General features: G+C 51.6%; 1 protein-coding gene across 1 annotated transcript in view; it reads left to right on the forward strand.

Annotated features, from left to right (window-relative positions):
- Positions 1–22538, forward strand: part of AHNAK2 (AHNAK nucleoprotein 2) — a 30189-nt gene extending 7651 nt beyond the window's left edge. The window contains exons 7-8 of the mRNA XM_069857030.1: positions 607–8848; positions 9278–22538. Coding sequence (XP_069713131.1) covers positions 607–8848; positions 9278–21567 — 20532 coding nt within the window. The 3' untranslated portion in view covers positions 21568–22538. The remainder of the gene's footprint in view (positions 1–606; positions 8849–9277) is intronic.
- Positions 22539–24338: the final 1800 nt, after the last annotated feature.

Below are 24338 nucleotides of genomic sequence, written 5' to 3' on the forward strand. Positions count from 1 at the left end.
CATAGATTTTGGATAAATTGAGATTCTTGTGTTAGGGTAGAAAACAATTCTTTTCTACTGTGTCAGCACTTTGTTGTTGTTAAGTGTTCACTGACTGACCAGGCTCAGATGAGCTTTGTAAATATTTATATACACTATTTCCCAAAATGTAAAATATCAGGAAATATTTTTTTGCAAAAGCTCATCGATGAAATATTCACACAAAAATATCTGTTTAATCACTGATGTCTACGTAGATGTGATATGCTCATAGGTCTGCATCACATTTAAAATAAGTTTTCTCTTCATATACACATGTAAAATTATAATCTATGTACTTGTACGGACATACATAGAGAGAGATACGTATGGAAACCTCTGTTTGCTGGAATATTTTGCAAAGGATATAAACCTTCATGAATTCACATATTATAGTCATATAATCAATTTGTTTTATACAGTTTCTGTGAATTATATATACCACTTTTCAGGAGACTCTTATATAACACATAGATACTGTAACTAAAAAGCAAATTTTCCTACGTATTTTATAGTATGTATTTGACATTGTGTTGTATCTGTATTTAGTTTACTTATAATCTAACGAATATTATTTCTTTTTTCTAGGAAAAAGAACTGAGTGAGAGCATTCCAGAAGAAATGGTGCATGATTCAGGAAAAGCCATTTCAGAAGAAGACAGAGAAACACTAATTGTAAGCCAAAGGGTTGGGAGAAGCAAGAGACCTAAGAAAGACAGATTATCATGGCCAAAATTCCAGTCAATCAAAAATAAAAAGATACTAGCGCACAGAAGATCTCATAGTACATCAGATGCATATGAACCTGCTACACAGGATGTTTCCCCTACAAGCACAGACACAGAGTCTCAATTTCAACAGGAAGGACACATCAAAGAGAAAAAAGGAAGCCAAAAGAAACTGAAATTCCCTAGCATTGGATTCAAAATGCACAGATCCAAAACAGAAACACAAGAGAAGCCAAAAAAAGAAATAAAAACTACATTGTTATCTGAAAGAGAAAAAATACATGAAGAAGAAATCAGCCTGGAATATCCTGAAATACTAACAGTTGAATATACAACATCTCCTGTTTATGAAATTAAAACAGGGGATGAACATGAAACTTTAAAAAAAGAAGAAAAAGATATGAAAAACGGCATTCTCTCTAATGCAATAAAATGCCCTGATGTTGAAATAAGCATTGAAAAAGAAAAAGAAAAGGAAACGATATCAAGATTTGCTGTAATTGAAGAACCAACTATAACTACACAGCTATCACAGCTGAGTTTGGAAACACCAGATCTGAAACAAATCCCAACTAAACAATCACCACAAGCCTCATCAAAATCTAGAAAAAAGAAACAAAAAGGAATGGCAGCTAAAATGAAAGAAGAAAGTGGAATAAATATAAACATGATGAGTGATAAAGCGCAAGGACCAATACAGGTAAAAGAAATAGGTACAGCTAAAGCAGAAATGCCAACAACTACTGCCACATTGAAAACAACACGAAAAACTGCAGAGGAAATAAAACAAGAAATACAGAGATTACAGGTCCCCTCCAAGCCAACTGTTGAGACTCCCAAAGTGGACACTGAAATCAGCCTACCCAAAGTCGACGCCAGCCTCCCACAGGCAGACCTCCAGGTCAGGACTGGCACCACAAGCATCACGGGCCCTGATGACAAGATTCCCTCCAATGAGGGCTCCCTTGATCTCCATGTGTGCGAGGTAGACATCAAAGTACCCTCTGGCGAAGGATCATTTGATGGAGCTGAGCTGAAAGCCACAGGCCTGAAAGGCAAGTTTAAGATGCCCAAGTTCGACAAGCCCAAATTTGGAATGTCTGCTCCCAAGGTGGAAGGGCTGGAAGGCCAGGTCAGCCTGCCCACCACAGAGGTTGACCTCCCCTCTGCCACCATGACGGCTGAAGGTGAAGTGCTAAGCGTCAAAGTAGAAGGGGCGGAGGGAGAGGTGGAGAAGCCCTCCCTCAAAATGCCCAAAGTGGACATCAGCCTCCCATCCGTCGATGTCACCCTACCAAAGGCCAGCCTCGATGTCGAGACACCCGCGGCAGCCCTCACCATTGAAGCGGCATCAAAAGCCCCAGAGAAAGAGGCTGCAAAGACCAAGGACGGCAAGTTCAAGATGCCCAAGTTCGGCATGCCCTCCTTTGGCTGGTCTAGCAGCAGAGAGGCCAAAGGCACCGTGGCAGCCGATGTGGACATCAGCCACAAGGAGCCCCAAGTCACGGTGCCCTCGGGAAGCGTTGATGCTGACGTCACTCTGCCTGCGGCCGAGATCCAAGCGCCTAGTGTGGACGTGACGGCTGCCGCAGGAGACGGTGAAAAAGGTCGATTCAAGACGCCCGACGTCAAGATACCCAAGGTCAAGGTGCCCAGTGTGGACTTCTCCAAGCACACTGTCAAGGCTCCCAAAGTCCATGACAGCCTCCCAGAGGCAGAGCTCCAGGTCGGCACCGGCACCATCAGCATCACGGGCCCTGATGTCCACATGCCCTCCATCGAAGGCTCCCTTGATCTCCAGGCACCAGAAATAGACCTCAAAGTGCCCTCTGGCGAAGGATCATCTGATGGAGCTGAGCTGAAAGCCACAGGCCTGAAAGGCAAGTTTAAGATGCCCAAGTTCGACAAGCCCAAATTTGGAGTGTCCGCTCCCAAGGTGGAAGGACTGGAAGGCCAGGTCAGCCTGCCCAGCGCAGAGATTGACCTCCCCTCTGCCACCGTGATGGCCACAGGGGAAATCCCCAGCGCCAGAGTAGAAGGAGAGGAGGGAGAGGTGGAAAAGCCCTCCCTCAAAATGCCCAAAGTGGACATCAAAGCTCCCAAGGTCGACATCAGCCTCCCATCCGTCGACGTCACCCTTCCAAAGGCCAGTGTCGACCTCGATAAGCCAGAGGCAGCCCTCACTGTTGAAGGGGAAGGAAAAGCTCCAGTGAAGGAAGCTGCAAAGACCAAGGACGGCAAGTTCAAGATGCCCAAGTTCGGCATGCCCTCCTTTGGCTGGCCCAGCAGCAGAGAGGCCAAAGGCACCGTGGCAGCCGACGTGGACATCAGCCTCAAGGAGCCCCAAGTCACGGTGCCCTTGGGAAGTGTTGATGTCGATGTCTCTGTGCCCGCGGCCGAGATCCAGGTTCCTAGCGTGGACGTGACGGCTGCCGCAGGAGACGGTGAGAAAGGTCGATTCAAGATGCCCGATGTCAAGATGCCCAGCATCAAGATACCCAAAGTCAAAGCTCCCCACGTGCAGGTCAGCCTGCCAAAGGCAGAGGGCTCGCTACCCAAAGCTCAGGCAGAGGTTCAGCAGGGCGAACTCGTCCTGCAGGGTCCCGAAGCCGGAGGTGCCCTGGAGTTCGCTGCTGGCAAAGTTGAGGGCGGCAGCATGAAACTACAAATGCCCAAAGTCAAGGTGCCCAGTGTGGACTTCTCCAAGCCCACTGTCAAGGCTCCTAAAGTTGACGCCAGCCTCCCAGAGGCAGACCTCCAGGTTGGCACCGGCACCATCAGCATCACCGGCCCTGATGTCAAGATGCCCTCCGTTGAAGGCTCTCTTGAGCTCCAGGCACCAGAGGTGGACCTCAAAGGGCCCTCTGGGGAAGGATTGCTTGACGCAGCCGAGCTGAAAGCCACAGACCTGAAGGGAAAGTTTAAGATGCCCAAGTTCGACAAGCCCAAATTTGGAGTGTCCGCTCCCAAGGTGGAAGGGCTGGAAGGCCAGGTCAGCCTGCCAACCACAGAGGTTGACCTCCCCTCTGCCACCGTGATGGCTGAAGGGGAAATCCCCAGCGCCAGAGTAGAAGGAGAGGAGGGAGAGGTGGAAAAGCCCTCCCTCAAAATGCCCAAAGTGGACATCAAAGCTCCCAAGGTCGACATCAGCCTCCCATCCGTCGACGTCACCCTTCCAAAGGCCAGTGTCGACCTCGATAAGCCAGAGGCAGCCCTCACTGTTGAAGGGGAAGGAAAAGCTCCAGTGAAAGAAGCTGCAAAGACCAAGGACGGCAAGTTCAAGATGCCCAAGTTCGGCATGCCCTCCTTTGGCTGGTCCAGCAGCAGAGAGGCCAAAGGCACCGTGGCAGCCGACGTGGACATCAGCCTCAAGGAGCCCCAAGTCACGGTGCCCTCGGGAAGCGTTGATGTCAACATCACTCTGCCTGCGGCCGAGATCCAAGCGCCTAGTGTGGACGTGACGGCTGCTGCAGGAGACGGCGACAACGGTAAATTCAAGATGCCCGACGTCAAGATACCCAAGGTCAAGGTGCCCAGTGTGGACTTCTCCAAGCACACTGTCAAGGCTCCCAAAGTCCATGACAGCCTCCCAGAGGCAGAGCTCCAGGTCGGCACTGGCACCATCAGCATCACGGGCCCTGATGTCCACATGCCCTCCATCGAAGGCTCCCTAGATCTCCAGGCACCAGAAATAGACCTCAAAGTGCCCTCTGGTGAAGGATCATCTGATGGAGCTGAGCTGAAAGCCACAGGCCTGAAAGGCAAGTTTAAGATGCCCAAGTTTGACAAGCCCAAATTTGGAGTGTCCGCTCCCAAGGTGGAAGGGCTGGAAGGCCAGGTCAGCCTGCCCAGCGCAGAGATTGACCTCCCCTCTGCCACCGTGATGGCCACAGGGGAAATCCCCAGCGCCAGAGTAGAAGGAGAGGAGGGAGAGGTGGAAAAGCCCTCCCTCAAAATGCCCAAAGTGGACATCAAAGCTCCCAAGGTCGACATCAGCCTCCCATCCGTCGACGTCACCCTTCCAAAGGCCAGTGTCGACCTCGATAAGCCAGAGGCAGCCCTCACTGTTGAAGGGGAAGGAAAAGCTCCAGTGAAGGAAGCTGCAAAGACCAAGGACGGCAAGTTCAAGATGCCCAAGTTCGGCATGCCCTCCTTTGGCTGGTCCAGCAGCAGAGAGGCCAAAGGCACCGTGGCAGCCGACGTGGACATCAGCCTCAAGGAGCCCCAAGTCACGGTGCCCTTGGGAAGTGTTGATGTCGACGTCACTGTGCCCGCGGCCGAGATCCAGGTTCCTAGCGTGGACGTGACGGCTGCCGCAGGAGACGGTGAGAAAGGTCGATTCAAGATGCCCGATGTCAAGATGCCCAGCATCAAGATGCCCAGAGTCAAAGCTCCCCACGTGCAGGTCAGCCTGCCAAAGGCAGAGGGCTCGCTACCCAAAGCTCAGGCAGAGGTTCAGCAGGGCGAACTCGTCCTGCAGGGTCCCGAAGCTGGAGGTGCCCTGGAATTGGCTGCTGGCAATGTTGAGGGCGGCAGCATGAAACTACAAATGCCCAAAGTCAAGGTGCCCAGTGTGGAATTCTCCAAGCCCACTGTCAAGGCTCCTAAAGTTGACGCCAGCCTCCCAGAGGCAGACCTCCAGGTCGGCACCGGCACCATCAGCATCACCGGCCCTGATGTCAAGATGCCCTCCGTCGAAGGCTCTCTTGAGCTCCAGGCACCAGAGGTGGACCTCAAAGGGCCCTCTGGGGAAGGATTGCTTGACGCAGCCGAGCTGAAAGCCACAGACCTGAAGGGAAAGTTTAAGATGCCCAAGTTCGACAAGCCCAAATTTGGAGTGTCCGCTCCCAAGGTGGAAGGGCTGGAAGGCCAGGTCAGCCTGCCCACCACAGAGGTTGACCTCCCCTCTGCCACCGTGATGGCTGAAGGGGAAGTGCTAAGCATCAAAGTAGAAGGGGCCAAGGGAGAGGTGGAGAAGCCCTCCCTCAAAATGCCCAAAGTGGACATCAGCCTCCCATCCGTCGACGTCACCCTTCCAAAGGCCAGCCTCGACGCTGAGACACCCGCGGCAGCCCTCACAGCTGAAGTGGAATCAAAAGCCCCAGAGAAAGAAGCTGCAAAGACCAAGGACGGCAAGTTCAAGATGCCCAAATTCGGCATGCCCTCCTTTGGCTGGCCCAGCAGCAGAGAGGCCAAAGGCACCGTGGCAGCCGACGTGGACGTCAGCCTCAAGGAGCCCCAAGTCACGGTGCCCTCGGGAAGCATTGATGCAAACATCACTCTGCCTGCGGCCGAGATCCAAGCGCCTAGTGTGGACGTGACGGCTGCCGCAGGAGACGGCGACAACAGTAAATTCAAGATGCCCGACGTCAAGATGCCAAAGGTCAAGGTGCCCAGTGTGGACTTCTCCAAGCACACTGCCAAGGCTCCCAAAGTCGACGCCAGCCTCCCAGAGGCAGACCTCCAGGTCAGCACCGGCACCATCAGCATCACTGCCCCTGATGTCCACATGCCCTCCATCGAAGGCTCCCTTGATCTCCAGGCACCCGAAATAGACCTCAAAGTGCATTCTGGCGAAGGATCATTTGATGGAGCTGAGCCGAAAGCCACAGGCCTGAAAGGCAAGTTTAAGATGCCCAAGTTCGACAAGCCCAAATTTGGAGTGTCCGCTCCCAAGGTGGAAGGGCTGGAAGGCCAGGTCAGCCTGCCCAGCGCAGAGATTGACCTCCCCTCTGCCACCGTGATGGCCACAGGGGAAATCCCCAGTGCCAGAGTAGAAGGAGAGGAGGGAGAGGTGGAAAAGCCCTCCCTCAAAATGCCCAAAGTGGACATCAAAGCTCCCAAGGTTGACATCAGCCTCCCATCCGTCGACGTCACCCTTCCAAAGGACCGCCTCGACCTGCATTCGCCCGAGGCAGCCCTCACTGTTGAAGGGGAAGGAAAAGCTCCAGAGAAAGAAGCTGCAAAGACCAAGGACGGCAAGTTCAAGATGCCCAAGTTTGGCATGCCCTCCTTTGGCTGGTCCAGCAGCAGAGAGGCCAAAGGCACCGTGGCAGCCGACGTGGACATCAGCCTCAAGGAGCCCCAAGTCACGGTGCCCTCGGGAAGCGTTGATGTCAACATCACTCTGCCTGCGGCCGAGATCCAAGCGCCTAGTGTGGACGTGACGGCTGCTGCAGGAGACGGCGACAACGGTAAATTCAAGATGCCCGACGTCAAGATACCCAAGGTCAAGGTGCCCAGTGTGGACTTCTCCAAGCACACTGTCAAGGCTCCCAAAGTCCATGACAGCCTCCCAGAGGCAGAGCTCCAGGTCGGCACTGGCACCATCAGCATCACGGGCCCTGATGTCCACATGCCCTCCATCGAAGGCTCCCTAGATCTCCAGGCACCAGAAATAGACCTCAAAGTGCCCTCTGGTGAAGGATCATCTGATGGAGCTGAGCTGAAAGCCACAGGCCTGAAAGGCAAGTTTAAGATGCCCAAGTTTGACAAGCCCAAATTTGGAGTGTCCGCTCCCAAGGTGGAAGGGCTGGAAGGCCAGGTCAGCCTGCCCAGCGCAGAGATTGACCTCCCCTCTGCCACCGTGATGGCCACAGGGGAAATCCCCAGCGCCAGAGTAGAAGGAGAGGAGGGAGAGGTGGAAAAGCCCTCCCTCAAAATGCCCAAAGTGGACATCAAAGCTCCCAAGGTCGACATCAGCCTCCCATCCGTCGACGTCACCCTTCCAAAGGCCAGTGTCGACCTCGATAAGCCAGAGGCAGCCCTCACTGTTGAAGGGGAAGGAAAAGCTCCAGTGAAGGAAGCTGCAAAGACCAAGGACGGCAAGTTCAAGATGCCCAAGTTCGGCATGCCCTCCTTTGGCTGGTCCAGCAGCAGAGAGGCCAAAGGCACCGTGGCAGCCGACGTGGACATCAGCCTCAAGGAGCCCCAAGTCACGGTGCCCTTGGGAAGTGTTGATGTCGACGTCACTGTGCCCGCGGCCGAGATCCAGGTTCCTAGCGTGGACGTGACGGCTGCCGCAGGAGACGGTGAGAAAGGTCGATTCAAGATGCCCGATGTCAAGATGCCCAGCATCAAGATGCCCAGAGTCAAAGCTCCCCACGTGCAGGTCAGCCTGCCAAAGGCAGAGGGCTCGCTACCCAAAGCTCAGGCAGAGGTTCAGCAGGGCGAACTCGTCCTGCAGGGTCCCGAAGCTGGAGGTGCCCTGGAATTGGCTGCTGGCAATGTTGAGGGCGGCAGCATGAAACTACAAATGCCCAAAGTCAAGGTGCCCAGTGTGGAATTCTCCAAGCCCACTGTCAAGGCTCCTAAAGTTGACGCCAGCCTCCCAGAGGCAGACCTCCAGGTCGGCACCGGCACCATCAGCATCACCGGCCCTGATGTCAAGATGCCCTCCGTCGAAGGCTCTCTTGAGCTCCAGGCACCAGAGGTGGACCTCAAAGGGCCCTCTGGGGAAGGATTGCTTGACGCAGCCGAGCTGAAAGCCACAGACCTGAAGGGAAAGTTTAAGATGCCCAAGTTCGACAAGCCCAAATTTGGAGTGTCCGCTCCCAAGGTGGAAGGGCTGGAAGGCCAGGTCAGCCTGCCAACCACAGAGGTTGACCTCCCCTCTGCCACCGTGATGGCTGAAGGGGAAGTGCTAAGCATCAAAGTAGAAGGGGCCAAGGGAGAGGTGGAGAAGCCCTCCCTCAAAATGCCCAAAGTGGACATCAGCCTCCCATCCGTCGACGTCACCCTTCCAAAGGCCAGCCTCGACGCTGAGACACCCGCGGCAGCCCTCACAGCTGAAGTGGAATCAAAAGCCCCAGAGAAAGAAGCTGCAAAGACCAAGGACGGCAAGTTCAAGATGCCCAAATTCGGCATGCCCTCCTTTGGCTGGCCCAGCAGCAGAGAGGCCAAAGGCACCGTGGCAGCCGACGTGGACGTCAGCCTCAAGGAGCCCCAAGTCTCGGTGCCCTCGGGAAGCGTTGATGTCGACATCACTCTGCCTGCGGCCGAGATCCAAGCGCCTAGTGTGGATGTGACGGCTGCCGCAGGAGACGGCGACAACAGTAAATTCAAGATGCCCGACATGAAGATACCCAAGGTCAAGGTGCCCAGTGTGGACTTCTCCAAGCACACTACCAAGGCTGCCAAAGTCAATGACAGCCTCCCAGAGGCAGACCTCCAGGTCAGCACCGGCACCATCAGCATCACGGCCCCTGATATAAGGATGCCCTCCATCGAAGGCTCCCTCGATCACCAGGCACCCAAAATAGACCTCAAAGTGCCCTCTGGGGAGGGGTCACCTGATGGAGCTGAGCCAAAAGCCACAGGCCTGAAAGGCAAGTTTAAGATGCCCAAGTTCGACAAGCCCAAATTTGGAGTGTCCGCTCCCAAGGTGGAAGGGCTGGAAGGCCAGGTCAGCCTGCCCACCATAGAGGTTGACCTCCCCTCTGCCTCCGTGATGGCCGCAGGGGAAATCCCCAGCGCCAAAGTAGAAGGAGCGAAGGCAGAGGTGGAAAAGCCCTCCCTCAAAATGCCCAAAGTGGACATCAAAGCTCCCAAGGTCGACATCAGCCTCCCATCCGTCGACGTCACCCTTCCAAAGGCCAGTGTCGACCTCGATAAGCCAGAGGCAGCCCTCACTGTTGAAGGGGAAGGAAAAACTCCAGAGAAGGAAGCTGCAAAGACCAAGGACGGCAAGTTCAAGATGCCCAAGTTCGGCATGCCCTCCTTTGGCTGGCCCAGCAGCAGAGAGGCCAAAGGCACCGTGGCAGCCGACGTGGACATCAGCCTCAAGGAGCCCCAAGTCACGGTGCCCTCGGGAAGCGTTGATGTCGACATCACTCTGCCTGCGGCCGAGATCCAAGCGCCTAGTGTGGACGTGACGGCTGCCGCAGGAGACGGCGACAACGGTAAATTCAAGATGCCCGACGTCAAGATACCCAAGGTCAAGGTGCCCAGTGTGGACTTCTCCAAGCACACTGTCAAGGCTCCCAAAGTCCATGACAGCCTCCCAGAGGCAGAGCTCCAGGTCGGCACTGGCACCATCAGCATCACGGGCCCTGATGTCCACATGCCCTCCATCGAAGGCTCCCTAGATCTCCAGGCACCAGAAATAGACCTCAAAGTGCCCTCTGGTGAAGGATCATCTGATGGAGCTGAGCTGAAAGCCACAGGCCTGAAAGGCAAGTTTAAGATGCCCAAGTTTGACAAGCCCAAATTTGGAGTGTCCGCTCCCAAGGTGGAAGGGCTGGAAGGCCAGGTCAGCCTGCCCAGCGCAGAGATTGACCTCCCCTCTGCCACCGTGATGGCCACAGGGGAAATCCCCAGCGCCAGAGTAGAAGGAGAGGAGGGAGAGGTGGAAAAGCCCTCCCTCAAAATGCCCAAAGTGGACATCAAAGCTCCCAAGGTCGACATCAGCCTCCCATCCGTCGACGTCACCCTTCCAAAGGCCAGTGTCGACCTCGATAAGCCAGAGGCAGCCCTCACTGTTGAAGGGGAAGGAAAAGCTCCAGTGAAGGAAGCTGCAAAGACCAAGGACGGCAAGTTCAAGATGCCCAAGTTCGGCATGCCCTCCTTTGGCTGGTCCAGCAGCAGAGAGGCCAAAGGCACCGTGGCAGCCGACGTGGACATCAGCCTCAAGGAGCCCCAAGTCACGGTGCCCTTGGGAAGTGTTGATGTCGACGTCACTGTGCCCGCGGCCGAGATCCAGGTTCCTAGCGTGGACGTGACGGCTGCCGCAGGAGACGGTGAGAAAGGTCGATTCAAGATGCCCGATGTCAAGATGCCCAGCATCAAGATGCCCAGAGTCAAAGCTCCCCACGTGCAGGTCAGCCTGCCAAAGGCAGAGGGCTCGCTACCCAAAGCTCAGGCAGAGGTTCAGCAGGGCGAACTCGTCCTGCAGGGTCCCGAAGCTGGAGGTGCCCTGGAATTGGCTGCTGGCAATGTTGAGGGCGGCAGCATGAAACTACAAATGCCCAAAGTCAAGGTGCCCAGTGTGGAATTCTCCAAGCCCACTGTCAAGGCTCCTAAAGTTGACGCCAGCCTCCCAGAGGCAGACCTCCAGGTCGGCACCGGCACCATCAGCATCACCGGCCCTGATGTCAAGATGCCCTCCGTCGAAGGCTCTCTTGAGCTCCAGGCACCAGAGGTGGACCTCAAAGGGCCCTCTGGGGAAGGATTGCTTGACGCAGCCGAGCTGAAAGCCACAGACCTGAAGGGAAAGTTTAAGATGCCCAAGTTCGACAAGCCCAAATTTGGAGTGTCCGCTCCCAAGGTGGAAGGGCTGGAAGGCCAGGTCAGCCTGCCCACCACAGAGGTTGACCTCCCCTCTGCCACCGTGATGGCTGAAGGGGAAGTGCTAAGCATCAAAGTAGAAGGGGCCAAGGGAGAGGTGGAGAAGCCCTCCCTCAAAATGCCCAAAGTGGACATCAGCCTCCCATCCGTCGACGTCACCCTTCCAAAGGCCAGCCTCGACGCTGAGACACCCGCGGCAGCCCTCACAGCTGAAGTGGAATCAAAAGCCCCAGAGAAAGAAGCTGCAAAGACCAAGGACGGCAAGTTCAAGATGCCCAAATTCGGCATGCCCTCCTTTGGCTGGCCCAGCAGCAGAGAGGCCAAAGGCACCGTGGCAGCCGACGTGGACGTCAGCCTCAAGGAGCCCCAAGTCACGGTGCCCTCGGGAAGCATTGATGCAAACATCACTCTGCCTGCGGCCGAGATCCAAGCGCCTAGTGTGGACGTGACGGCTGCCGCAGGAGACGGCGACAACAGTAAATTCAAGATGCCCGACGTCAAGATGCCAAAGGTCAAGGTGCCCAGTGTGGACTTCTCCAAGCATACTGCCAAGGCTCCCAAAGTCGACGCCAGCCTCCCAGAGGCAGACCTCCAGGTCAGCACCGGCACCATCAGCATCACTGCCCCTGATGTCCACATGCCCTCCATCGAAGGCTCCCTTGATCTCCAGGCACCCGAAATAGACCTCAAAGTGCATTCTGGCGAAGGATCATTTGATGGAGCTGAGCCGAAAGCCACAGGCCTGAAAGGCAAGTTTAAGATGCCCAAGTTCGACAAGCCCAAATTTGGAGTGTCCGCTCCCAAGGTGGAAGGGCTGGAAGGCCAGGTCAGCCTGCCCAGCGCAGAGATTGACCTCCCCTCTGCCACCGTGATGGCCACAGGGGAAATCCCCAGTGCCAGAGTAGAAGGAGAGGAGGGAGAGGTGGAAAAGCCCTCCCTCAAAATGCCCAAAGTGGACATCAAAGCTCCCAAGGTTGACATCAGCCTCCCATCCGTCGACGTCACCCTTCCAAAGGACCGCCTCGACCTGCATTCGCCCGAGGCAGCCCTCACTGTTGAAGGGGAAGGAAAAGCTCCAGAGAAAGAAGCTGCAAAGACCAAGGACGGCAAGTTCAAGATGCCCAAGTTCGGCATGCCCTCCTTTGGCTGGCCCAGCAGCAGAGAGGCCAAAGGCACCGTGGCAGCCGACGTGGACGTCAGCCTCAAGGAGCCCCAAGTCACGGTGCCCTCGGGAAGCGTTGATGTCGACATCACTCTGCCTGCGGCCGAGATCCAAGCGCCTAGTGTGGATGTGACGGCTGCCGCAAGAGACGGCGACAACAGTAAATTCAAGATGCCCGACATGAAGATACCCAAGGTCAAGGTGCCCAGTGTGGACTTCTCCAAGCACACTACCAAGGCTGCCAAAGTCAATGACAGCCTCCCAGAGGCAGACCTCCAGGTCAGCACCGGCACCATCAGCATCACGGCCCCTGATATAAGGATGCCCTCCATCGAAGGCTCCCTCGATCACCAGGCACCCAAAATAGACCTCAAAGTGCCCTCTGGGGAGGGGTCACCTGATGGAGCTGAGCCAAAAGCCACAGGCCTGAAAGGCAAGTTTAAGATGCCCAAGTTCGACAAGCCCAAATTTGGAGTGTCCGCTCCCAAGGTGGAAGGGCTGGAAGGCCAGGTCAGCCTGCCCACCATAGAGGTTGACCTCCCCTCTGCCTCCGTGATGGCCGCAGGGGAAATCCCCAGCGCCAAAGTAGAAGGAGCGAAGGCAGAGGTGGAAAAGCCCTCCCTCAAAATGCCCAAAGTGGACATCAAAGCTCCCAAGGTCGACATCAGCCTCCCATCCGTCGACGTCACCCTTCCAAAGGCCAGTGTCGACCTCGATAAGCCAGAGGCAGCCCTCACTGTTGAAGGGGAAGGAAAAGCCCCAGAGAAAGAAGCTGCAAAGACCAAGGACGGCAAGTTCAAGATGCCCAAGTTCGGCATGCCCTCCTTTGGCTGGTCCAGCAGCAGAGAGGCCAAAGGCACCGTGGCAGCCGACGTGGACATCAGCCTCAAGGAGCCCCAAGTCACGGTGCCCTCGGGAAGCGTTGATGTCGATGTCACTGTGCCCGTGGCCGAGATCCAGGTTCCTAGCGTGGACGTGACGGCTGCCGCAGGAGACAGTGAGAAAGGTCGATTCAAGATGCCCGATGTCAAGATGCCCAGCATCAAGATGCCCAAAGTCAAAGCTCCCCACGTGCAGGTCAGCCTGCCAAAGGCAGAGGGCTCGCTACCCAAAGCTCAGGCAGAGGTTCAGCAGGGCGAACTCGTCCTGCAGGGTCCCGAAGCCGGAGGTGCCCTGGAGTTGGCTGCTGGCAAAGTTGAGGGCGGCAGCATGAAAATACAAATGCCCAAAGTCAAGGTGCCCAGTGTGGACTTCTCCAAGCCCACTGTCAAGGCTCCCAAAGATGACGCCAGCCTCCCAGAGGCAGACCTCCAGGTTGGCGCCAGCACCATCAGCATCACGGCCCCTGATATAAGGATGCCCTCCATCGAAGGCTCCCTCAAGCTCCAGGCACCAGAGGTGGACGTCAAAGGGCCCTCTGGGGAAGGATTGCTTGACGCAGCCGAGCTGAAAGCCACAGACCTGAAGGGAAAGTTTAAGATGCCCAAGTTCGACAAGCCCAAATTTGGAGTGTCCGCTCCCAAGGTGGAAGGGCTGGAAGGCCAGGTCAGCCTGCCCACCACAGAGGTTGACCTCCCCTCTGCCACCGTGATGGCTGAAGGGGAAGTGCTAAGCGTCAAAGTAGAAGGGGCCAAGGGAGAGGTGGAGAATCCCTCCCTCAAAATGCCCAAAGTGGACATCAGCCTCCCATCCATCGACGTCACCCTTCCAAAGGCCAGCCTCGACGCTGAGACACCCGCGGCAGCCCTCACAGCCGAAGTGGAATCAAAAGCCCCAGAGAAAGAAGCTGCAAAGACCAAGGACGGCAAGTTCAAGATGCCCAAGTTCGGCATGCCCTCCTTTGGCTGGCCCAGCAGCAGAGAGGCCAAAGGCACCGTGGCAGCCGATGTGGACGTCAGCCTCAAGGAGCCCCAAGTCACGGTGCCCTCGGGAAGCGTTGATGTCAACGTCACTCTGCCTGTGGACGAGATCCAAGTGCCTAGTGTGGACGTGACGGCTGCCGCAGGAGACGGCGACAACGGTAAATTCAAGATGCCCGACATCAAGATGCCAAAGGTCAAGGTGCCCAGTGTGGACTTCTCCAAGCACACTGCCAAGGCTCCCACAGTCGACGCCAGCCTCCCAGAGGCAGACCTCCAGGTCAGCACCGGCACCATCAGCATCACTGCCCCTGATGTCCACATGCCCTCCATCGAAGGCTCCCTTGATCTCCAGGCACCCGAAATAGACCTCAAAGTGCCCTCTGGTGAAGGATCATTTGATGGAGCTGAGCTGAAAGCCACAGGCCTGAAAGGCAAGTTTAAGATGCCCAAGTTCGACAAGCCCAAATTTGGAGTGTCCGCTCCCAAGGTGGAAGGGCTGGAAGGCCAGGTCAGCCTGCCCAGTGCAGAGATTGACCTCCCCTCTGCCACCGTGATTGCCACAGGGGAAATCCCCAGTGCCAGAGTAGAAGGAGAGGAGGGAGAGGTGGAAAAGCCCTCCCTCAAAATGCCCAAAGTGGACATCAAAGCTCCCAAGGTTGACATCAGCCTCCCATCCGTCGACATCACCCTTCCAAAGGCCAGCCTCGACCTGCATTCGCCCGAGGCAGCCCTCACTGTTGAAGGGGAAGGAAAAGCTCCAGAGAAAGAAGCTGCAAAGACCAAGGACGGCAAGTTCAAGATGCCCAAGTTTGGCATGCCCTCCTTTGGCTGGTCCAGCAGCGGAGAGGCCAAAGGCACCATGGCAGCCGACGTGGACGTCAGCCTCAAGGAGCCCCAAGTCACGGTGCCCTCGGGAAGCGTTGATGTCGACGTCACTGTGCCTTTAGCCGAGATCAAGGTTCCTAGCGTGGACGCGACGGCTGCCGCAGGAGACGGTGAGAAAGGTCGATTCAAGATGCCCGATGTCAAGATGCCCAGCATCAAGATGCCCAGAGTCAAAGCTCCCCACGTGCAGGTCAGCCTGCCAAAGGCAGAGGGCTCGCTACCCAAAGCTCAGGCAGAGGTTCAGCAGGGCGAACTCGTCCTGCAGGGTCCCGAAGCCGGAGGTGCCCTGGAATTGGCTGCTGGCAAAGCTGAGGGTCGCAGCATGAAACTACAAATGCCCAAAGTCAAGGTGCCCAGTGTGGACTTCTCCAAGCCCACTGTCAAGGCTCCCAAAGTTGACGCCAGCCTCCCAGAGGCAGACCTCCAGGTCGGCACCGGCACCATCAGCATCACCGGCCCTGATGTCAAGATGCCCTCCGTCGAAGGCTCTCTTGAGCTCCAGGCACCAGAGGTGGACCTCAAAGGGCCCTCTGGGGAAGGATTGCTTGACGCAGCCGAGCTGAAAGCCACAGACCTGAAGGGAAAGTTTAAGATGCCCAAGTTCGACAAGCCCAAATTTGGAGTGTCCGCTCCCAAGGTGGAAGGGCTGGAAGGCCAGGTCAGCCTGCCCACCACAGAGGTTGACCTCCCCTCTGCCTCCGTGATGGCCGCAGGGGAAATCCCCAGCGCCAAAGTAGAAGGAGCGAAGGCAGAGGTGGAGAAGCCCTCCCTCAAAATGCCCAAAGTGGACATCAAAGCTCCCAAGGTCGACATCAGCCTCCCATCCGTCGACGTCACCCTTCCAAAGGCCAGTGTCGACCTCGATAAGCCAGAGGCAGCCCTCACTGTTGAAGGGGAAGGAAAAGCCCCAGAGAAAGAAGCTGCAAAGACCAAGGACGGCAAGTTCAAGATGCCCAAGTTCGGCATGCCCTCCTTTGGCTGGCCCAGCAGCAGAGAGGCCAAAGGCACCGTGGCAGCCGACGTGGATGTCAGCCTCAAGGAGCCCCAAGTCACGGTGCCCTCAGGAAGCGTTGATGTCGATGTCACTGTGCCCGCGGCCGAGATCCAGGTTCCTAGCGTGGACGTGACGGCTGCCGCAGGAGACAGTGAGAAAGGTCGATTCAAGATGCCCGATGTCAAGATGCCCAGCATCAAGATGCCCAGAGTCAAAGCTCCCCACGTGCAGGTCAGCCTGCCAAAGGCAGAGGGCTCGCTACCCAAAGCTCAGGCAGAGGTTCAGCAGGGCGAACTCGTCCTGCAGGGTCCCGAAGCCGGAGGTGCCCTGGAGTTCGCTGCTGGCAAAGTTGAGGGCGGCAGCATGAAAATACAAATGCCCAAAGTCAAGGTGCCCAGTGTGGAATTCTCCAAGCCCACTGTCAAGGCTCCCAAAGTTGACGCCAGCCTCTCAGAGGCAGACCTCCAGGTTGGCGCCAGCACCATCAGCATCACGGCCCCTGATATAAGGATGCCCTCCATCGAAGGCTCCCTCGAGCTCCAGGCACCAGAGGTGGACGTCAAAGGGCCCTCTGGGGAAGGATTGCTTGACGCAGCCGAGCTGAAAGCCACAGACCTGAAGGGAAAGTTTAAGATGCCCAAGTTCGACAAGCCCAAATTTGGAGTGTCCGCTCCCAAGGTGGAAGGGCTGGAAGGCCAGGTCAGCCTGCCCAGCGCAGAGATTGACCTCCCCTCTGCCACCGTGATGGCTGAAGGGGAAGTGCTAAGCATCAAAGTAGAAGGGGCCAAGGGAGAGGTGGAGAAGTCCTCCCTCAAAATGCCCAAAGTGGACATCAGCCTCCCATCCATCGACGTCACCCTTCCAAAGGCCAGCCTCGACGCTGAGACGCCCGCAGCAGCCCTCACAGCTGAAGTGGAATCAAAAGCCCCAGAGAAAGAAGCTGCAAAGACCAAGGACGGCAAGTTCAAGATGCCCAAATTCGGCATGCCCTCCTTTGGCTGGCCCAGCAGCAGAGAGGCCAAAGGCACCGTGGCAGCCGACGTGGACATCAGCCTCAAGGAGCCCCAGGTCACGGTGCCCTCGGGAAGCGTTGATGTCGACATCACTCTGCCTGCGGCCGAGATCCAAGCGCCTAGTGTGGACGTGACGGCTGCCGCAGGAGACGGCGACAACCGTAAATTCAAGATGCCCGACGTCAAGATACCCAAGGTCAAGGTGCCCAGTGTGGACTTCTCCAAGCACACTACCAAGGCTGCCAAAGTCAATGACAGCCTCCCAGAGGCAGACCTCCAGGTCGGCACTGGCACCATCAGCATCACTGCCCCTGATATCCAGATGCCCTCTATTGAAGGCTCCCTCGAGCTCCAGGCACCCGAAATAGACCTCAAAGTGCCCTCTGGGGAAGGATCATCTGATGGAGCTGAGCCAAAAGCCACAGGCCTGAAAGGCAAGTTTAAGATGCCCAAGTTCGACAAGCCCAAATTTGGAGTGTCCACTCCCAAGGTGGAAGGGCTGGAAGGCCAGGTCAGCCTGCCCAGCGCAGAGATTGACCTCCCCCCTGCCACCGTGATGGCCACAGGGGAAATCCCCAGCACCAGAGTAGAAGGAGAGGAGGGAGAGGTGGAAAAGCCCTCCCTCAAAATGCCCAAAGTGGACATCAAAGCTCCCAAGGTCGACATCAGCCTCCCATCCGTCGACGTCACCCTTCCAAAGGCCAGTGTCGACCTCGATAAGCCAGAGGCAGCCCTCACTGTTGAAGGGGAAGGAAAAGCCCCAGAGAAAGAAGCTGCAAAGACCAAGGACGGCAAGTTCAAGATGCCCAAGTTCGGCATGCCCTCCTTTGGCTGGTCCGGCAGTAGAGAGGCCAAAGGCACCGTGGCAGCTGACATGGATGTCAGCCTCAAGGAGCCCCAAGTCACGGTGCCCTCGGAAAGCATTGATGTCGACTTCACTCTGCCTGTAGCCGAGTTTCAATCACCAGTCCTTGATGCTGTAGCAGATTCTTCTTCCAGAAAAGAGGCTGAAATAGGTAAATCTAAAAGTTCTATTTTTAGAAAACCTACATTTTCTCTTTGTAAAAGTGCTAAACAAATAGCATGTAATTCTGAAGTTGACATTTCTGTTCCAGAATCTAGTTGTTATTCAGTTACAGAGGGAAGTCCTTCTGTTCTGTCAGTAAGTGTCAGGTCTAAATATCTTCCTGACATTACAGGGGAGAGTGGCTCTGGCCATAGTAATTTTAGATTTACTAGCCTGGGTTTCTCCAAGGTTGATATTGGTTCTTCTAAATTTCTAGAGGATTCCCCATTACCAAAAGTAGATGTTACTCTTACTAAATACCAAATTAATGTTATAGATACTGAATCAAAAATTTCACCTCTTTCTGATGAGAAAATTTCAATAACAGGTGTTGGAATTTTAAAGGAAGATGGTTCTTTGCAGCGAGGAGGCCTGAAGGCAGAAGAGGAAACACCAGCTGTTGAAACACATGGGGGTGACACTGAATTTGTAGTCAAAATTCCTAAATTCCGAGCACCAAAATTTGGAATTTCTTGGTCTAAGGGAAAACCATCAGAAAGTGACACTGGTTCCAAAGTCGAATCTGAAACTTCCCAAGAAAGAATAACTTCTGATATGACTTCTACCGATACTGAAAAAACAACTCAGATTCCTGATGCCAAATTAGGTGTAAAGATGCACAAGTCTTCACCTGATATTGTTCTGCATACACCAAAGTTAGATGTCAGTCTCTCAACAACGGAAACTACCATGCCAAACTTAGAAGTGGAAATCTGTAGCCCAGATTTAGAGAGGAAGGCAGAACAGGAAGTAGTTTCAGGAGAGAAGGATGCTGAGGAGAAAGAAAACAAGTTTAGAACACCAAAATTCAAATTACCTTCCTTTAGTTGGTCGCCAAAGAAAGAAGCTATTGTTGCTTCTGAAGTTGAGGGTCATATGGAAGGACCCACTTTGCCTAGTTTACCCGGAGACACAGAAGCTGAATTAACATTTCCTACCCCTGAGAATCAATACCTTCAAGTGGAATTTGATGAATTAGCAGAAAAAGATGGTGAAAAAGGCAAACCCAAGAGGTCTCAATTTATGATGCCAAAGATCTCATTCCCTAAAATGAAGGGTGAGAAACTCCCAGTCTCTCTGCCCGTATTGGAAACTGAGGTTTGTGGTCCCAAACAAGAAAAAGATTATGTTTCTGTTTCGAAATCTGAGCAAGAAAGTAGTGGAGAAGGGGCAGGAATGGGCCTGAAAATGACAGAAGTTACAGTCCCAACTTTGGAATTTTCCAAACCAGAAGTTCAAGCTCCCAAAGTAGAAATGGATATTAGCATGCATACAGGTGAGGTCATACTTCCCACTTATGAAGAAGATGACCTGACACTGAAATCAGCTGCTGCCAATGCCAGCTTCTCCACCTCGGATAATAAGATGATAACTGAAGGCTCCCTTGAGGTGAAAAGTCCTGACACAAGTGTTGAAAGAACATCAAGTGAAGTTGGTGTGGGTGATGTAGAAATAAAAATTGAAGGTCCTGAAGGGAAAACTAAACCATCTAAATTCCATATGCCAAAGTTTGGAATCACACATTCTAAAGGGAAAGGATCGGAAAAGGATGTCAGCCAATCCAAAACAGAAGTCAAGGTTCCTCAGCTAAAAGCAATGGTAGAAATAGCTGACATTGCCGTTGAAGCACCTAGTTTGGAGGTGGAATGTGGTACAGGAACTTACAGCCCTAAAGTCAAAATGACCAAAGCTGACAGTAAGACATCAGAGTCTAATGTTCATCTCCCATCAACTGACATTTCTATTCCAAAACCAGACAGTGGTATTCAGGAGTCAGATGCAGTGCTAAAAATCAAAGGGGAAATAAAGCAAGATGGAGATGGAGAAGAGAGAGAAGGGCATTTCAAAATGCCAAAATTCAAACTTCCATCCTTCAGTTGGTCACCAAAGAAGGAAGCAAGTGTTAAACCAGATTCTGCAGCAAATTTGGAAGATCAAAAACTTACTATAACATCAGGCAGAATAGACGCAGAAGTAAGAGAAACAGCAACTGATCATCAAGGTACCGAGTCAGCCCTTGATCTGGAAATATCTGCAGGAAAAGTTGAACAAAACAGCCCAACTAAAAAGCCTCAATTTGTCATGCCTAAAATTTCACTCTCTAAGATCAAGGTTTCCAAATCTCAGGCACATTCACCAAAAGCTGAAGCTCTAGATCATATGGAAGCATCTGCCAGAATAACAGTGGAAACAGTGGAAAAATCGCAAGATGGCCCAGAAGTATATATAAAAATTCCCAAACTAAAAATACCAAGATTCACTTTCCAGGCTCTCCCAATTGAAGCTGATGTTTCACTGTCAACAGTGGTAACAGATCAAAAGGGATCTAGTAGTGACATTGAGATAGTGCAACTGCAAGCAAGCTCTGCTATCAATGAAGAAACAACAGGGGCTCTACAGGGGGGTATTCAAAAAGCAAAAAGCAAAATTCTAACACTGACAGAACCTGACATTAAAACAGCACAGATGACTATTACCACAGAGTCCTCCCTTTCAAATGCAGGGCAAGATGTCCACTGGTCGTATGTAGAAGGCCAAGAAGTTAGCGAGAAAGTAGAACCTGAACATGTTGCCATTGAAAGATGTGAGATTTACACTACTGAAATACTGAAAGAATCAGAGATTCTCTCATCAGAAGTCAAAACTGCTACTTTGGGATTTTCATTGCTCAAGACGAAGTTGCCTGAATCACACAGCAACTTAGAAGTGCTAGTCCAGCAGTCACCTTCAACAGAAGATGAACCAATGAGGAAACCTAAATGTGCTGATGAAAGCTTTGGAGAAGCAGCACAGACGACTGGCAGTGCTGAGCTTAAACTATCTGACAAATCACATAGGGACACTGAAGAACCTTGTGGAGAAGTAAGTTTGCCAAAGGTAAAAACATTTGCCATTGAAGTAAAGCCTTCCAGTAAACCTGAAGAGAGTCATCCTGATAAGTCACCTGAGGGTATAACTGCAGGTTCTCTCTCTAAAGATGAGGATGTAGCTGAAGCAGTAGAAGATGCAGAAAAAGATACAGCCGAAGAAAAAGATACATCCAAAGAAAAAGAAAAGACTGATAGTAAAAGATCTCCTGGAAGATTCAAATTTTGGCTTCCAAATATTGGCTTTTCATCCTCTGGTGGTGAAGCAAGCACAGATTCAAAAACAGAAGTAAAAAAATCAGTTTTAGAAGATGTGAAACCTGCTGACGCATCAGATAATGATTATTCTAAGCACACTGAAAAAACTGGGTGGTTTAGATTCCCCAAGCTTGGTTTCACATCTCCTTCCAAAAAGGCTAAGACTATTGACAAAGAAGAGTTAAGTCACAAAGAGGGAAGAATCTCAGATGAAGACAGCCCGTCAGATAAACCTGAGATATTTTTTGATGCACAAGAAAGCTTATCACCTAAGGAAACAACAGAATGTGAAAAAGTTGAAACTGATGGGGCCTCATCTAATGCTCCTGTTTCTCGAACCATCGTGACATCTTCAGCAAGAACTGAACTAATATTGCTGGAGGAAGAAAAAGATAGTCCATCTAATATTCCTGAAGATAAAGCCAAATGAAATTTGTTTTTTCTCAACTCCCAATGAAACTGGAATAATCTACATATGCTGAGAAAAAATGTTTTCTCAATTTTCTAGTAACTGAAATGAAACAAAACACAAAGCTGATATTTATTAAAACAGTTGAATAGAATTTGCTACATTTAAATTTTCAAGTACATGGATATGCTACATTGTGCACTAATAAAAATACTGATTTATTCAAATCTGCCCCAAAGGCTACATTTACTACAGGTACAGAGGAGCCCATAGTTTTAGCAAAGGCTGGAAAGAAATGTGAGACATGAAAGTAAACCATTGAAAGGCTTGATGAGAGCAGAAAGACTTGTCAAATAGGCTTCTTAAAAATAAACCAATCATGTTTAGAGTATAGATTATTTCCAGAATGGACTATAGACTAGTACTATGAGAACTACACTTACTTGTTTATATTTTGGACCTTTCTGACTCAGTTTTGCCTTCTTATTAAAGTATTTTTCTTTATTTCCTCTAAGGTAATATGTATATTCTACAAACATTTTAAAAAGCAAAATAAAATACTACTGTAAAGAGACTAATGCTTTACCCTTCCTCTCTTCTTATTTTTTGATTATTGTGGTGGGTCACATTTAGCCTTAAAAGAATTGAAAAAAAACAACAGGATAAATTCAAGACCAAAACACATATAACTAATTCACATTTTTAAGATACCAAAATAAAACGTGCTGACAAAGAATACTTATTACAATGTGGATAAATAAATTTTAAAGTATATATTTACTAGATAGATAAATGCACAGAATGATCTGCCACGCTGGTAGAATTGCTTCAAAGATTTTCTGGGAAAGGAGTTGTATATAATTATTTGCTTTTTTGTTTATATTAGTGCTTCTGTTAAGTGCACAACAAAAAACAGTGCATATGTGACAGCCGTCATATGTATCATTTAAACACTGTATTCTTAATTCACAATAAACTCACCATATGAATAAGTCGAGTAGTGTGAGTTACTGATAGCACTGTTGGCATATTCTGATTCTGACAATCCCAGCTTGAACTTGTGGAAGCTTTAGTACACTTCCCTATCTGCTGAAGTGGCCACTTAATGACAGCAGAGCTTCTTGGTACGGTGGGGTGACGTTTACAAACTAATCTGAGGCTTCTCACTCATTACAATCCCGAGTTTCATAGTTTTGCATATGCAGACATGCTTCACTGTAGTAGTTTTCTCATCCTGTATTTTCTTTCTCCATATTCCACTTAGTACAGGGAAAACAAACACAGAAAAACACTTAGAAATTGGGTTGTAAAGGAAGAGCTCTTGGATAACTATTCATCTGTAGCTTGAGATGTTCCTTTCTATATCTTTGCAGTAGGCTTAACTATTCTGAAGGGAAATTGTGGCAGTTCTTCTAGACAGAACTATCTCCCAAGGGACTGTTCATGTAAGTACTAGGCATGTATCATTCATCTGTATCATGCAGCATTTCCCTGAACTTTCCCAAAGTTTAAAAACCATTGTCCAATAGACTCAGTTACCATGTGAGGCAGCAATGGCAGATACCAGGACTGAGGAAAACATTGCAACCCAGACAGAAAAATTCAATCCAGAAAAATGTGAGGTATGTAATAAAGGACATCCCATTCTAACAGCAGTTCACATCTGCCTGTAAAGCAGCCTTCACATAAAATATTTCTCAGGTAACATGCATTTATTTAGGCCCACTAATAAAAACACATCTAGATAGCACTGAATGTAGGAGTCTGTTGCAAAGGTGAAATAATCAAATGAACTAAAATCGAGCTCTGAGACACCAATGGCCACAAAGCAATAATCACTATGATGTTTTTAAAAGATGAGAGAAATAGTTAAGGGAGGAGCAGCAGAGAAAAGAAGCAGCAATAAAACTTTCCTCCACACAGGCTACTGTCAACTTTAGGAAAGGTGAAGGTTAACGTAAAAGCAACAAGGGTCTGACCACAGGAACAGTTATGGATAGAGCACAAAAGGGTGCAAGGAGCACAGCACAAACCTGCAGAACATAGACATTTTGTGAGCAAGCTCTTGTGGTTCTGACCACACCTGCACACTTAGTTTGAGAGGCTCAGATTGTGCTTTAACCATGGTAGGTTTTCTTGATAACTGTTACTTATTTTTTGATATCTGAACAAGTGGGCTGTTCAGCTAAACATCTACGTGCAGTTTCCAGTCAGACAAACCTACAACTGTGATTTGACAGGCAGAACAAGGTATAAATGCATTACAAAGAAAGAGATTCCAATCCAAATAATATCTTGCATTGTTAAGACATGACTACATCTCTACTGGTTGGCTATTTTGTTATAATAGACGCAAGACCTCACATATATCCCAGAGGCAAGACAGCCCAAATTAATCCTCAGTGAGATAATACATATGGAATGGAATGGAATGGAATGGAATGGAATGGAATGGAATGGAATGGAATAGTTCAGCTAGAGGGGACCTACAACAACCATCACTTCAGGGCTTACCGTAAGTTAAAGCATGTTACTAAAGGACTCAAATACTGACAGGACTGAAGCATTGGCCACTTCTCTAGGAAGCCTTTTCCAGGGTTGGATTGCCCTCTCAGTAAATAAATTCTTCCTAATGTTCAGTCTGAACCTCCCCTGATGCAGCTTTGAATTATTCCTATGCAACCTATCACTGGAGAGCAGGGAGAAGATATCAGCACCTCTTTCTCCACTTCCCCTCCTCAGGAAACTGCAAGAAGCAGAAGTCCAGGAGTTGGTGCCTATGACAGAAGAGC

The sequence above is a fragment of the Phaenicophaeus curvirostris genome, chromosome 5, assembly GCF_032191515.1.
Source record: "Phaenicophaeus curvirostris isolate KB17595 chromosome 5, BPBGC_Pcur_1.0, whole genome shotgun sequence".
NCBI lineage: Eukaryota > Metazoa > Chordata > Aves > Cuculiformes > Cuculidae > Phaenicophaeus > Phaenicophaeus curvirostris.